We start from the raw sequence: 16,305 nt of genomic DNA on the forward strand, positions 1-16,305 counted from the left end.
CATAGATTTGTATAAAGTAAACTCTAAACAGTTTTAAAGTTGTAAATGGTAGAACTTTCTGAATAATTCAAATAAGAAAGATTTTAATGCATAAAATTTTAATTCATTTAACTGTTAAATATTAAGAAATAATTAATTGTCTATTCAATAAATTATTTCTTATACTACTTGACACATACTCCAAGGACTACAGTTTTTGTTTATTTATAATTGAGACAAAAAAAACCCGTTAGTTTTAAGTTTCAATAATCTATTCTAGAAAAATATTAATTCATTGGTAATAGTATTTTACTGATATTGTAGAATTAAGAAAATATATAATAGGTAATATATCTCTTGTTAATGAAAGGAAACGTTGGTGTTTTTGTTTTTAAGTGATTAATATAAGGTAAAAGTTAAATTGATTTTAAAGTCCTAAATTTTAGGATTTTCTACCCAATTTAAATAAGGAATGATTTAATACTTAAAATATAGTAATTAATTTTCAAGTCCTAAATATTAGGAAAATGAGTTAAATAACTATTTTGTCTAGTGCAAAATTAATTCTTAAAGGGTAAAAAAGGCGAACGACATTTCGCTAAGGGTCTTCGTGCTTTTAATATAGTATAGATAGATTATTCCTTTGGCCCCCTCTTCTATGGTCCCTTATTGCACACCCTATCTGCCCCCCCCCCCCCCCCAAATATATCTTCTCATTATATATGTCCTTATTTGGACTATAGATATTGAAAGAGGAAGCTGTCAAAAGAAGAAAAAAAAATACAATTCTACTACAATTTAGAACCACAGATATGAAGGATTTCAAAATTTGACGTCAAAACAACTGCACTACGTAGATGTCACAAGAAGTGAAAATTGACGGATTATTAACTCATATCAAAATTGAAGCTCTTAGTATATTAAAAAAATAAAAACCATACAGGACAAACTACTCATACAACATACACGGGAAAATATAATAAATTAATAATTAAGCGCCTTGATGTTTATGTAAAATCAATGAAGACATAATATGTGTATTCATTTAATTATCTTTCTTCTATAGATTAAAATGTATTTAAGATGTAATTTAATTTTGTATTTAATTATTACAAACTAATATTTATGATTTAGTGTAAATATTAGATTTGAGTAACTTATCCGAGAAAATAACAAAAATGGTCCCTTATATTTGAAGCAGGTTTAAATCAGTCTATCAAATATACGTTTGAGCAACTTTAATCTTTTAAGTTTGCCGAAAGTTAATAATTTTGGTCTTCATCAAATATTTAATAAGCTCCAACTGTTATATTTAACGATAATTGTGAGAAAAATAATTTAACCAAAAATACCAGAAAAGTAGTATTAAATTCCCCAAACAGCAACATAAAAGACTACACAAAATATCAAGAATAGAAGAAATAGCAAAAATTATACCTCAAAAAACTGCTTCACACGTTAAAAATAAATAAAAAATTGCAGAAACTGCACCTCTAAATATGAGTTTTCATTAACTCCTTTTCCAGTTTTTATTCAATCTAATAATCAAAATCTGTTAAATATTTGGTAAAGAAGAGAGAGAGAGAGAGAGAGAGAGAGAGAGAGAGAAGAAACAAAGGGAGATGATGGAACCCAGAGAGGAAGGAGAAATTATTAAGGCAGCAGCAGAAAACTACTATAGCAAGGACTTTGAATGGGACCAACTTCGGCACGAGATCGAAAACGATCCTTCTCTAGTCCACTACTTGCTTCCTTTTCCCCAAAATCAACATACCCTTTCTTCTTCAGAAGATTCTGAAGCATGGAACAATTTCCACACTCGCCACAATTCTACTGGCAAATTCTTCAAGGTAACTATTATTCACTGTTTCTGTTGATAGTATCCTGAGCTTGCATTTGTATATTTTGTTTCTTAACTTGGTTAAATTTGTAATCATTATTAATGTGATTGTTTTTCTTGCGTTGGACAGGTGGCAGAAAGCCATGATTCCTGAAAGTTTTCAAATTTATAATTTTAATGGAAATTGGTTGCTGTTGATAGTGTAGTGATCTTGCATTTGCATATGTTGTTTCTTAACTTGGTTAAATTTGTAAAGTTTTTAATGTGGTTGTTTGTCTTGTAGGGAAATGACAACGGGGAAATGACGATATAACTGCTATAATATTAGTGAGCGGAAATATAGGAAATACACCATAACTGCTAGTATAATTTTAGTGAGCATAGGAACTTGAATCGTGCTAGGCACTATCCTAAGAATATAGGATTAAACAAGCCTACCCCTATTTATTTAGAAGATACAGGAATCAGCAAAATTAAATAATACACCAGCAAATCTTAAGAAATAACTAAAATAGGAATTTTTTGAAGAAAATATAAAAGTTTACTGTATTTTTGGTGGCTAGCTATTAAAGAATAATAGTTAATGATTGAAGAAGATTACTAAGGCTTTGGTTGGAAAGTGTACTAACCAAAACGTGTAAGAAGGAAAGGAAAGAAAGGAACTGTATCTGATGATATTTTTCAAGTATAATGTGAGCCTATATATAGGCTTTAAAGAGGGCTAGCAATAAGACAAGTATATTGGACACTTATACACTTGTCCATACATATGCCACTTGTTATTTAGCATGACAATTGGTTAATGCAAGAAGCCACATACTATTCCAAAATATCTTTTGAAATAAATTAATTTATCAACAATCCCCACATCAAAAGATATTTTAGGAATGTAGGAAAAAAATTCATACAAAGAGGAGTAAGATTTGCATGGTCCAAATGCAATAGGTTTGGTGTCTTTTGTTATTACCCATATGAACCTACTTCATGGGATCTATTGACAATATGTTGGTCTTAACCCCATCTCTCTTGAGATTTGAAGAATTAGTTTTCTTGCCATTGGTTTAGTTAGAGGATAACTTCTGGCTTCATATAATCAATGAAAATTATTCCATCTCTTAGCACCTGCTCTAGACATCATGTCTCGATTTCATGTGTCTACTAGTACAATTATAAGATATATTTTTTGCAATAGTTATTGCCGCTTGACAATCACAATGCATAGACACAAGAGGCAATACGTCATTTATTAAAGGAATATTAGCTAAGAAGTTTCTTAGCCGCTCAGCCTCAGAACTAGCTACGGTTGTTGATAAATTAATTTATTTCAAAAGATATTTTGGACTAGCAAGTGGCTTCTTGCATGAAGTCATTATGTCCATGTGGCAATATCTTCAAGGAAACTTAACCAATTGTCATGCTAAATAACAAGTGGCATATGTAGGGACAAGTGTGCAATATACTTGTCTTATTTCTAGCCCTATTTACAACCTATATATAGGCTTACATTATACTTCCAAAATATCATCAGAAACATTTCCTTTCTTTCCTTTCCTTCTTACACGTTTTGGTTAGTTGCTTTCCAACCAAAGCTTTAGTAATCTTCTTTAATCATTAGCTATTGTTCCTTATTAGCTAGCCATTGAAAATATAGAAAACCTTTATTCTTTCTACAAGAAATTTCTATTCTAATTATTTCTTGAGATTTGCTGGTGTATTATTTAATTTTGCTGATTCCTGTATCCTCTAAATAAATAGAGATAGGCTTGTTTAATCCTGGAGAAACATTTCACATTGCTGAAATAGTTTCTTAAGACGGTGCCTAGCACGCGACTCAAGCTAATTGGTGTATTTCCTATATTTCCGCTCTCTAATATTGTAGCAGTTATGGTGTATTTCCTATATAACTGCTCACTACTATTATAGCAGTTATATCGTCATTTCCCCGTTGTCATTTCTCTAGATGTTGAGAGTTAGGGAAGTGACAGAAAGCCGAGATTTTCTTTAAAGATTTGAACTTTACTAATTTTAATTGGAAAATGATTGCTTGTTAAAGATCAATAGTTAAATTTGTACGCTTAATTAATGGGGTTGTTTCTCTTGCGTAAGAGAAGTGGCAGAAAGCCGAGATTTTCCTGAAATATTTGAAGTTTAGTAATTCTAAGAGAAAAGTGATTGCTTTGTCACAGATCATTAGTTAAATGTGCAATAATAGCCATCGACATGGGAACCCATTGGTGCATTTGCCAAAAGTGTTTGTCAGTGGTAAAGGAAGTTTGGAATCTGAACCTCATAAATTGAGTTATAGTAGGATTGTAGGAATGTTCTTCTAGAGATAGATAACACCTGTCCCTTGGATGATGCTCATAGTATGCTCTGTTAGCTAAGTTTAATCAGCACAAAAGTTAAGGTGAGTTGGCTTATGAATTTGATCCCACAAGTGGACAAAAGATACTTAGCTATAACCTCTGCTACTAACTGATGCAATCACTTTCATATCTAAAAGAAGTTTCTATATTTAGAAGTAGTTTTGAAGTTGATTGTTGAAACACAGTGGCTAAAGTCGACCATGGAGGTCCAAGCTCCACACTTTTCATTTTCTTCTGACTATGCACCCCACTTTTCATTTTCTTCTGGTATGAGAAACTATGGCTTGAGAAATATGATACAAGAGGCTGCGATATGAGAGGAATTATATGAGGAGGCATGACATGAAAGGTATGATTTGAGGAGCTATAAAATAGAGGTGTTACATAACACTAATGACAAAGAGGTATAGTAGGAAGCTAATACTAAAAGCTAAAATCTGGACACAACAACAAGGAAGCTAAGGTACGATACCTGCATACCTAAGTTGCGCAGACTCTTCGATTTTGGTGCCGTCCCCGTCCCGATACGAGACGGGGACGAGAGCGGGAGCGGGATACGTCCCGGATTCGGTCAACTGACTTCAGACACTTTGACCGGAGTCCATCGACAAATTTGGGAGAAAAATTGAGATTTTGATTTCTCAATATAAAAAATAAAACAGATTTAAGTTATGGAAAATGGCATACCTTCAATATTGTAGTATTTTTGTCTCATATTCTACAATATTCATGTAAGTTTTTTCACAGAATATCTCTCAAAATTTACAATATTTTTATAGCTCTATTTTTTATTATTTTGAATTTTCTTAGCCGAATCCCCGCACCCGTATCCATATCAGGATCCGCACCCCCGAATCTTAAGATTTAAATTTTGCCGAATCCGATACTCGGATGCGTCCCCGTATCGGATACCCGCACCCGAGTCCGAGTCCGAGCAACTTAGCTGCATACTAGACTGAGGAAGTGAAATACTAGAAGGGGAAGTGTCATACTTCAAAGGAATAATTAAGAGCTCATTCAGATGACCTCTAGGGGCTGCGTGAATGACTGAACTAGTGCCTTTTTTCTCACTCTTAAAAGAGTTTAGGACTGTGGTGCCAACTTAACTCAGTGATGCAAATCTAAAGTTTTAGACCATATAAATGACCTAGTCCACAAAACAAAGTATGTGTACAAATCAAGGGTTTGATGTTGCCTATCTTGGCCAACAAGCTACACTTGAATGATTGACTTTATATCTCTTGTAGAACATTTCTTTCACAGACAAATCTCTCTACAACAGACTTCAAATGAAAGCATGCTCTCCGCTCACATGGTTAGCAATATGCTAAAGTCTTCTCACAAAGCTCTTTATTTCGCCCCTTTCTCTTACTAGTGCCTCTTTGGACTTGAGCAATGAAGATTAATCCATGAGGCCTCCTGCGGTGTCTTGCGAGTTACACACTTAGGTCCAAGGCCTATAGGATTGGAATCAAGCTTTTGTAGCTAAGTTACCAGGGTTTCAATCTCAAGTCCTTAGGTGCGAAGTCCAAGACATCTAATTTTGAGGTTCGAGTTTAGTGCTATTTTTATGGGACTAGGAGTTTCTATGTATTAGATAATTGGCAAGGAATTGAACTTGGTAGATATCTTTCGGAATCCTTTCTTCAATAGTGGTGAGAAACTAAATGGTGGCTAAGGGAAAAAAGAATGTTGCTCTTTCCAAAATCAATCTAAATAGAACACAGGAGTGTGGTTTAAAAAAATTGGCTTCTTCTATCACCATTATCACAGTTCAACTACTAGAACTTGGTACAAAAATGTTTCCTATGCTTTTGTACAATAAGAACTTACCGTGAGTTCCTTATCAAAAAGAACATATAGCGAGTTTAAACTGATAATTTTTATGTTAAAAAATAAAAAGAAAATAAAAGGATTATTTTTCTCATCTCAACTAGAATGAGAGCTGGGGTGGTCTCCAACTGCTACTGCTTTGGCTATTCTTCTCTGCTTCTAAACTCATTTATTTTTCTTCAAATGACATCTTCATGTTATTGTCTTTCAAGACAAGTAGTCACCATCTGCTTGTTGTTTTGCTATTTGTTTTGGTTGCATATTTAGGTACTCTTGTGTTGACCTGATTGGCAGTACAGCACGAATAAGTGTTTCTATTAACTGTTTGAAAAACCTATATTCCACTTTATGTTTTTTCTTAAACATAATTTCTTCCATGTAGGAGCGGAGGTACTTGCTTAAGGAATTCCCTGAGCTAGCCTCTTGCGGGGAATGCTCGACAGTTTTGGAGGTCGGATGTGGAAATGGTAGTACAGCTCTGCCAATATTACGGTGAGGAAGAAGTTTACTTGCTTTGAGTGACTTATTTGTTTAAGCATTTTTAGTCTGAGGAAGTGGCAAAACTCTCTTTATTTAAGGTGCATAATTATACGCCACTAGTTCTATGATAGTTTCTTGTTCATTGATATTTTGATATCCCATAATTGATTATCTTGAGTGGAGCTATTCCTAAGTTGGCCATCTTATTCTTTTTAAAACTTTGAAGTAGCCACAAAATTTAGGTCCAAACACGATATATGAGGCATCCATGCTCAAATGGATGACTAAAGAGTAGAGTCTTTACTTCCTATTCAACCTCACCTAGAAACAGCACTGCTGACTAGAAATAAGTAAACACGAAATCAGAGCTGTGTTCGTTTGGTGATGATGTATTTACTTTTCCTTATTTAAGGGCAATGTTGACGAATCTTCTTTCTTTCTCAATTAGGATTAGGTTTATCCAATTTCATCTTGCTTCATCTCTTCGTGATAGTAAGGCTGACCTACTTGTTCATTTGTTAATATTGAATTTCAATGTTCTATGCGAAGATTGAGATCGCATTATCCTGATCTCATTGCTGAAACTTTGCTTATCTCTTGCAGTGGAAACAAGAGCATCTCTCTGTATGCCTGTGACTGCAGCAAAGAGGCTCTTGAGAGGGCTAAAGAGAATATTGAAGCTGCTAATATAATCTTGGCTAAAGAACGGTTTTACCCGTTCCAATGTGATTTCTCTGTGAGTGGATTTCCAAACTGGTTAGTCTGCACTTCTTGCTGTGAAAGTTTGTCTCGGAAGCAGAATATGCGCTCCTTAGGTTAGCAAACGTACCAGTTCTTTTGCATTTTATTAGAGATGATCTATCATTCTCTGCTGGTACAGCAAAGAGGTGGTTTTTTAAATGGATGTGTTTTGCTCGTGCAGATGCAAAAAGCTGCAGTAAGCAAGATTTCCCTGATCCACCGATATCTACCAAGAATGATAGCTGCATTGGGGGAGTAGATTTTGTTACCCTAGTATGTACATTCTTAATTATGTCTCTGATCAGGGCTCGTTTTTGTTTTAATTTAATTAATTAAAAAAAATCAGGGCTCGTTTTTATTCACAATTGTGTTGATTTCACCAAATGTCTAAGTAGATGGTTATTTCATTTGTAATTTCCAGATATTTACGCTATCAGCAGTGCCACTTCACAGGATGTCAAGAGCAATCGCAGAATGCTTCTCTGTTCTAAAGCCCGGAGGCCTGTTGTTATTCAGGGATTACGGTAATAACCTGACCTAAATATTAGACATTACTTGCAGAACATTGGCAATGTATCTTTTGGTAATTTGTAAAATTTGTATCTGAATCCGGGAAGTGTGAAACTCAGGTCTTTATGATATGACCATGCTTCGGTTCGAGCCGGAGCAAAGAGTAGGATACAGGGAGTACATGCGTTCTGATGGAACAAGGTCTTATTTCTTTTGCTTGGATAGTGTAAGAAATCTCTTCTGTGGCACAGGATTCACTGAGGTATTACTTCCCGTTGGCTACTTTGTGGAACTACAGACAGGTATTTTGGTTCCATTACCAAAAAGCTTTAACATATTTGTGAACGTTTTTGCAGCTTGAGCTTGAATATTGCTGTGTCCAGTCAGTGAATCGACGGAATGGGAAGATCATGCGAAGAGTGTGGATTCATGGGAAGTTCCAGAAGCCACATGTCTATGTAGGTTCATAACCCTGTGGTTTTAATGGGAAAAATGATCTTTCAAGCAGCCACATTAATGTTCCATGAGCTTAACAAACTGAAAAAGAGATAAACATGGGTTGTTTTTGACTCTTAAATCGTCCTCCAACGAGCTAAATCAATGATGCATAGAAGTAGAATACTTGAGTGTACAATGTCAGTGCCTGAGATTCCTTTGATGAATGAAAGTTTCAGTCCTTTCTAGCTATGCATGCAGAGAGGCACTTTGTCTCGTGAAACATATGAAGTGGTGTTGCGGTTGTAAGATGAGATATAGAAAAGGATGAACAAAAGTTTAACAAGATGGTATATTGTTTCTGTTGACTTCGGCTGTGTGTTATGTTAAGCTTGGGGCTGTTTTAAGGCCAGGTTACATTATGGTGCAGTTTGGTTTGAGAAGCTTCCCAAGGGCGAACTATTGTTGTTCATGTCCTGGAGAATTTAATTGTGAAAAGTAAGTCCACATGAAGACAGGAAGTAAAAGATGTGTTTTGTCAAATACACTTTTTTCACCTTGTCATTATCGGACATTCAAACTTGGGATATAGAGGAAATTGACATGCTATTTTTATGGTATGAATGCATCTGCCGAGCTATTTTTTTTTTTTTGGGCAATTATGTCATGCCATCAATTCAACTGGTCGCGGTAAAAGTTTTGAGGATTCATATAACTGATCCAACTAGTTTAAGGCGTAGTTATTGATTTATGTCGTGTAATTGTTCACTGCATAACAATTTTTATAGAACTAATACATAACTTGCTAAGTTCTGGCTTTGCAGAACCATAATTGGTAATTGAGTAATGTGTAGCAAGCTCTTGTGAGCCATCTCACTTTTTCTGAAGAATCTTGTTCTTCATTTCTTCTATGAATTGGTTGAGATTCTTCTTTGAAGATCCCTCATCAGACAGTGCATTCTGAAGGATCATCTTTGTTTTCTCTATATTCTTCCTCAAACCATCTGATTTACTCATTATCCTTCCAATATTCTCTGCTACTTCCTCCCTCCTGATTAATCTTCCAGTGCAAAGATTCACACCGATCCTCCAATCATCAACAACTAATTTCCTATTAGTGAATTGATCTGTTAAAATAGGAACACACACCATTGGAACTTTACACCATATGCTTTCCAAGATTGAATTCCACCCACAATGAGTCAAAAACCCTCCAACTGCTGGATGTGATAGTACTGCTAGTTGAGAGCACCACGGCACAACCAGTCCTCTACCGACAGTTTCTTCCTTAAATTTACGAGGCAAAATGTTTCTTTCTCCAGAACCTAGGATATTGTGACGTAGCACCCAAATGAAACTCACCTTACTTATTAAAATGCCCTGTGCTATTTCCAGAATATCCTGTTTACTCATATTAGCAAGACTACCAAATGAGATGTATAACACTGTACCATCTTGTTTGCTATTGAGCCAGTCTGTGTAATCTGACTCTGGCAGCAGGCCTGTTGCAATTGTTCTCTTTGTAAAGCTTGCAGGGAAGACTGGCCCAATTGCGTAGAATGGCTGCTTCTCTTGTATGGCTAAGATAGCTGAAGGCTCTAACTCTTGCACTGTGTTACAGATGACAAAATCTGCTTTCTGTGCATCTTCAAGACACTTGAAAACAAAACGAGGCATCACGGTGCTTGAATCAGGATCTTGACAATATGAAGGTAAATCTGCTGGTTCAATGGCTTGGACTCCTGGTATGTATCTAATTGTGTCTTCACACTTATCTGGACAAAATGATTACTCATTAGCTAATTGATAATGTAATGTAGCCAAGGGTGTGGCATATGGTCAATGAAGTGGGTTGAGAACCATGGGGTCTCAGGTTCAAATCCCAGCAAAAACAAAAGCATTAGGTGATTTCTTTCTATCTGTCCAAGCCTTGGTGAACAGAGTTACTTGGTACCTGTTGTTGGCAGGAGGTAACAGGTATCCAATCGAATTAGTCGAGGTGTGCGTAAGCTGGTCCGGAAGCCACGGTTTTAAAAAATAAATTATGTAATGCAGTCACTGAATAGACAGTACTAATAGCTTCAAGATATGGAGTTCTTACCATGACATCCGAAATGGCCTTTACTCTTGAGCAGGTCCATGTGATAGTAGATAGTAAGCACTGTTGCTGGTTCAGTCCAGAGTGAAACATTGACAAGATTATATTTTTTGGCAATCGTTGATGCCCATACGTGGAAACTGTCAGCTATTATACACGAAATGGGCGGGTCTGGTTTTGAAAGGATTAGATTTTCAATGAAGTCATCCACATGAGCTTCGAAAACATGAATGAGACCTTCCACAAACTGGCCTGCTTTGGCCCTCCTTTCAAAACTTAGTGGGAAACCATCACTAATTTTGGCGTAACGAATGTCAAGACCGGATTTCTGTGCATGGGAGAAAGGGTTCTCGTCATCTTTAAGTGACTGAGCTCTAACTATGTGCTGGTGAGTTGATTCTGTGTTGACAAAGGTGATGGTAAAACCTTTTGAAGCAAGCTTCATGGCAAGATGGGTAAATGGATTTATATGGCCTTGAAGAGGAAGTGGTATCATTACTGCATGTAGCTTTGGGTGTTCTTCTACCCCCATTTTGGTATAGGAGATGGTTGCCTTGTTTGAGAAAGGCAAGTGTATTATTAATATATATAGCACCAAAGGAGGTGCAGGCATATAGGAGATGGCTTCCTTGTAGGGGTATTCATGGTTCGGTTTGGATCGGTTTTTTCCTTAAAAGAAACCAAACCAAGTAAGTCAGTTTTTTCTCGATTCGGTTTATGTCATTTTTTCGGTTTTTTCGGTTATTTGTCGATTTTTTCTTAAATATAAGACATACACTACCAAACACATATTCCGGCGACCACATTTTTAATGTAACACTATCAAATCAATTGCCTTTTAAGAAATCTATTATTTACCAAGATATATTAGATGATAATTGAATTAAATAGTGATGAATAATTTAAGGACTCAATTAAAAATATATTATTTTTAGCACGAAATGGATTTTTACACTTAACAAAAGAAAATTACCAATCAAACTAGAATGTAAAGGTAAAGAACTATACTAAATTTGATCGGTTTTTTAAATTCAAAATCAAAACCAAACCAAACCAAAAAATATCGGATTTTTTGGTCGGTTTGGTTTGGTTTTCGGTTTGGTTCGATTTTTCGGGTTTTTATGAACACCCCTATTTCCTTGTTTGTTTATATAAGAGCTTGGATGGAGATGGTTGCTTTGTATTTTATGCTAGTGGGAAGTAGCAGGTGCCCCGTAAAATTAATTTAAGCGGGCGTAAGCTGGTCTGGACACCATCGTTATTTTAGAAAAAGATGATGGCTTATGTTCTTTGATGCAAAAGGGTTGAACATTAATTGTCTAAGTTGGTCTCTGGCTGTACCTATAGCTGCATTTATGTGAATTTGGAGCCTCTCCTAGGTCGAATTTAAAGATATGAGATGGGCCATTGTGCCGCAACCAAGAGTTACTTAGATATGTGTATATGCAAGAGTTTGTTTTGTATAAACACCGGATGATAATAAATTTTTTCGATAGATCTGTCCGGCTTTCTAGAAGCTACTTGATGTATGGCCAGCATTCATTGTGCAAGAATCTAGGGAAATTGGACTTTTAGTGGCGGCTAGGTCATTCTTAAAGCTGCATTCATTTTCAATAATTGCACTGCATTGTCTGTTCATTGCATATGTGTTTGTCCCTTTCTTTCAATATCAAACTTCTGCTCTTTTGCTTTTCTTTGTGTCGGGTCGTGAATAATTGGTTAATAAACAGTGTGGTCTTGCTACTTTTTCTTTTAATTTCTGGGATGTGTTTGAACGTAACAATTACACGGGTACCCTATTTAGTCGCTCCCATTTAATTTGTACTAATTTTAATTTCTTTTAACTTGTACCCACTGTTTAAACAACTTCAAGCCTTTTTCTTCTTCTCCTTCTTCTTCTTCTTCTTATTCTTCTTCGGGTAACAGTAATGACAATGCTGCAGTTGTTATTGATCAAGAGGGAAATCCAAAAGAAACTCCAATTTTTGGTGCAATCGCCCGGGAATTGAGAGAATTAAATTTTACTAAAATAGTTTTATTAGCTCCCGAGGTATTATAAAATGAAATTGTGATCTGTTTCTAGTGGGGTATTTGAAAGAAATAGATTAATTAGTAGATTGTGTCTCATGCATATATCTTTAATAATTCATATCATATTAAAAAAAAAAAAGAGTAAAAACACGTTGATTATATCAAATTTGGAGGCCCCGAGTTAGACGAGAGGCAGGGATGTAATTTCAAAGAGGCTCGACCGGACCCAAGAACCGGACAGAAGACAGGCCCCACTGTGATACCTTTTATATGGTGTTTGTGAACATATTTTAAGGTAGTTTATGATATTTTACGGTGTTGAGCTGTTGTGGCCCTTATTTTTTACTATTGCTTATGGTTCTTCTTCTTCTTCTTCTTCTTCTTCTTCTTCTTTTTCTTAATTGTAAAATGGGTTCATTAGAGTTATTGTTGTTTTGACAAATTGGTGATTGTGGTTTGTTCTTGATGATATTTGGAAGTTATGTTTCAAATTTGAGCTCATTTGGAGTAGATTTAGGTATTAAATCGTATATTGGATTGTTCAAATTCGAAGATCAAATTTCTGTTTCTGGGCAATTTGCACTTCAGGCCTATTTGACCTTAAGTGCATAAAAGCATTGGTTGCACCTCAGAACTTTTGGCCTTAAGTGCATCTAAAGTGTAAATTTTCACATCAGACTTATTGGCAAGTGTAGGAAAACGTTTATTGCACTTCAGACCTTTTGGCCTTAAGTGCATCTGAAGTGCAATTTTTCACTTCAGACTTATTGGCGTTAAGTGCATGAAACCATTGGTTGCACTTCAGACCTATTTGGCCTTAAGTGCATCTGAAGTGCAATTTTTTTACTTCAGACTAGTTTTTTTTTTAAACTTAAGACCTGATAAGTCTGAAGTTGATCGTAAAGTGGGTAGGTTTGCAATTTTTTTTTTGCAAAGTGGGTATAGGTTCAATTAGGGGTGTACATAGGCCGGGTTGGTTCGGATTTTACAATTACCAAACCAAACCAATTGTGTCAGGTTATTAAATCTAAAGACCAAACCAAACCAATAAAACTCGGTTTTTCAATCTCAGTTTTTCTCGGATTTTCGGGTTGTTTTTTCCAGGTAAAATCTTCGTAGAACAAAACATATAATATGTGCTCAAAATATTTCTTTAATCCTAGTAAGAAACAATTATATAAAGTATTTTCCAAGAAAATAATACAAAATATGAGATGTGCCATGGCATTATCCTAAAATATTCAACAATAAAGACAATAAAATTATGTAATATAAATATTGCTAATTAAAAAGCCATAATAAAAATAAACATAATCTAAAAGTACTAAGTCATGCTAAAATAAATAGACTAATAAGTGAGTATTAATTACATGACTAAACGCTAAAGAAAAATAAAAATAGGTTATGCATTTTTATCTAAATTATTGCAAAACCAAAAATAGATATTCAATACATTCTCGTTCGTAATATTGAATTGATTGTCTTTTGTTAGCATTAATATTGATTTGATTTTGGTTTGGGCTTTTGTTAGCATTATTTAATTTACTAATATTAATGGCTATAAAACTTATTGGAGCATTCAAAAGTTGTAAGTCCAACCTTAAAATAATACCTTAAAAGATAAAATTATGATTTTTTTTAAGAAATATTTATAAATTACATCACAATAAGTATATTTATATATTAAATATATCTAAAATTTCTATATATGTAATGTCGGGTTGGTTTGGTTTCGATTTGACTTTCTTTAGTTAAAACCATACCAAATCAATTATGGTCGGATTTTTTTTTTCCAACACCAAACCAAATCAAACCAAACCATAGTCGGATTATTTTTCTCGGTTTGACGCTGATTATCGAGTTGATGCGGTTTGTCGGTTTCCTTTATACATCCCGAGGTTCAATTATGACCCCAAACCAGGTATAGATGCAAAAGCCCCTGTTTGAACTTCAAATCAATGTCAATCCAGTAATTTAAAAAGAAAGAAAAAGATGATGATGAAACTCGGAAGTAGAATTTTGAGATCAGTTTTCTTAATGTAAGTTTGGGTCTACTTAATTCACTTTAACATTTTCAATCATTTATATCGTTGCACTTGTGGACTATTCCATTTCGAGATCTATACAGGATATGATCAAACCATCTCAGACGACCTGCTATTATTTTATCCTATTCGTGTGCTTCTTGCACCCTATGTTTGAGTTTGACGCGATTATTTCTATATCTTACTCTACATAATCGTACATCTATCTCAACATTCAAATTTCTATCGCATTCGTTTCGCGGGTATGTTGGATCTAACCGTTATTTTCTGGAGTACATCTCCATAGTTTTATCTTAAAATAAGATGCACCATAGAATCTCATCCAATATACCATTGAGTCAGCTGATTCATAGCTACGTAAATATGGACTTAACATAGAACCCTGGTGCCAAAAATATGGTTGACAAATAATTCGACAAAAAGAATTTGAAAAGTTTTTCTATTTTTTTTGTTGTTAAAACAACACAGGCTAGCCAATTTTCGGACTTATCATTCAAAAATAGCCAGCATTTGCAATGTCATTGAAAAATTGCCACTATTTTGCTGCAACAGGGACCGGTCCAACATAATATACTAGAGATCGGTGCATCTCTAGTATACTGGAGATTGGAGCACATGTGTATAAACTCCAGCATATTATACTGGACCGGTATATTATACTGGAACTTCAGTAAACGCCCGTTGTCATGTTGCTGGACTTTCAAACACCCCAAGTTTTGATGACCCAAGAGGACTAGACCTATATCTATATTATATTAAAAGCACGAAGACCCTTAGCAAAATATCGTTCGCCTTTTTTACCCTTTAAAAATAGAGTTTACATTGTACATAATAGTCATTTTAGTAATTTTCCTAATATTTAGGACATGAAAATTAATGTATGGTTTACTTATAAATCTTTCCTTATTTAATTGTGTAAAAAGTCCTAATTTATAAAATTTAAAAACCAGTTTATATTTACATTATAGAATTTGTTTTCTTTTAGAGTATGTAATAAAACTATAAATATATGCAACAAGTTTCACGAATAAACGATCAAATGGTCTCAATTTAAAACACTTGAATATATGAATGTTGATCTGTCGAAGAATGCTTTCAATTTTAAGCCTAATACATTTCCATGTTATAGTTAAACTACTCTTCTACTAAAATAATATTTTTCCATTTGTTAACCTTTTAGTATAATATTTAAAAATTACACTCAATAAATACAATAATTAAATAAAAAAATATTTAAAAATATAAGAGAGAAAAGTAGTTGCTAAGAGTCAAAAACACTAATAATTCTGCAAACACAATATCTGAAAATAAATTATAATTTTTATCTTTTAAAAATATATAAAAAGCATGAAGTCTCTTAACGAAATGTAGTTCATCCGTTTTACCTTAAAAAATTACTGGAAAAATAGTTATTTAGTTATTTTCATAATATATAGGAATTTGAAATCAACTACAGTTTTCGTTATTAACTCTTTCCTTATTTAAACCAAGAAATATTAATATTTAAAATTTTAAAATCAATTTAAATTTACTTTAGATTGAATGGGTAAATAACTAAACGCAAGAATTTGTCTATATTATTGTTGAATTATAGGCTAGAAACCCGAATGCTGGGTTAAAAAGGAGTGTATGCCTCCTTTAAGAGCTCTAATATCTATTTCTTTTATTTTAAAAGTCTAAAAGATTTCAAAGCAAAATATCTTTATTTGAGAAGTAAAAAATGAATATTAACACTAATTTTTATAATAAATTAAATTACTAAAGAAAAATTAGTTAGTCAATTATTTTTCTAATATTTAGGACATAAAAATTAATTAAAATTTTAGTTATTAAAGCTTTCTTTATTTGGACTAGATATGAAATCGTTGTATTTAAAACTTTAGAGCAATTAAAGTTTACCATGTATAAAATTTTTTTTTTTTATTTGAACTATCTAAATATAGGTTT

At 33.9% G+C, this 16,305-nt stretch overlaps 2 protein-coding genes across 4 annotated transcripts; one reads left to right on the top strand and one right to left on the bottom strand.

Annotated features, from left to right (window-relative positions):
- Positions 1-1,500: 1,500 nt before the first annotated feature.
- On the top strand, positions 1,501-9,852 carry LOC107767130 (uncharacterized). Of its 3 annotated transcripts, none has more exons than XR_012696475.1 (8): positions 1,501-1,829; positions 6,401-6,510; positions 7,102-7,313; positions 7,421-7,512; positions 7,661-7,763; positions 7,869-8,011; positions 8,106-8,801; positions 9,806-9,852. XR_012696475.1 is itself a non-coding variant. In XM_016586052.2 (7 exons), exons 1-7 carry the CDS (start codon positions 1,602-1,604, stop codon positions 8,217-8,219), a joined length of 1,002 nt encoding a protein of 333 aa, XP_016441538.1. In that variant the 5' UTR covers positions 1,501-1,601; the 3' UTR covers positions 8,220-9,020. The 3 variants fall into 3 exon arrangements, 1 of the variants encoding a protein (XP_016441538.1); XR_012696476.1 differs by having other exon boundaries at positions 8,106-8,682; XM_016586052.2 differs by lacking the exon at positions 9,806-9,852 and having other exon boundaries at positions 8,106-9,020.
- LOC107767129 (UDP-glycosyltransferase 86A1-like) lies at positions 8,912-12,641 on the bottom strand. Its single transcript, XM_016586051.2, has 2 exons — positions 10,286-12,641; positions 8,912-9,959 (listed from the first exon to the last, which is right to left on the bottom strand). The coding sequence occupies exons 1-2, from the start codon at positions 10,893-10,895 to the stop codon at positions 9,058-9,060; spliced, it is 1,512 nt and encodes a 503-aa protein (XP_016441537.1). The 5' UTR covers positions 10,896-12,641; the 3' UTR covers positions 8,912-9,057.
- Between the last annotated feature and the right edge of the window lie 3,664 nt (positions 12,642-16,305).

The sequence above is a fragment of the Nicotiana tabacum genome, chromosome 11 (assembly GCF_000715075.1).
Source record: "Nicotiana tabacum cultivar K326 chromosome 11, ASM71507v2, whole genome shotgun sequence".
Taxonomy (NCBI): domain Eukaryota; kingdom Viridiplantae; phylum Streptophyta; class Magnoliopsida; order Solanales; family Solanaceae; genus Nicotiana; species Nicotiana tabacum.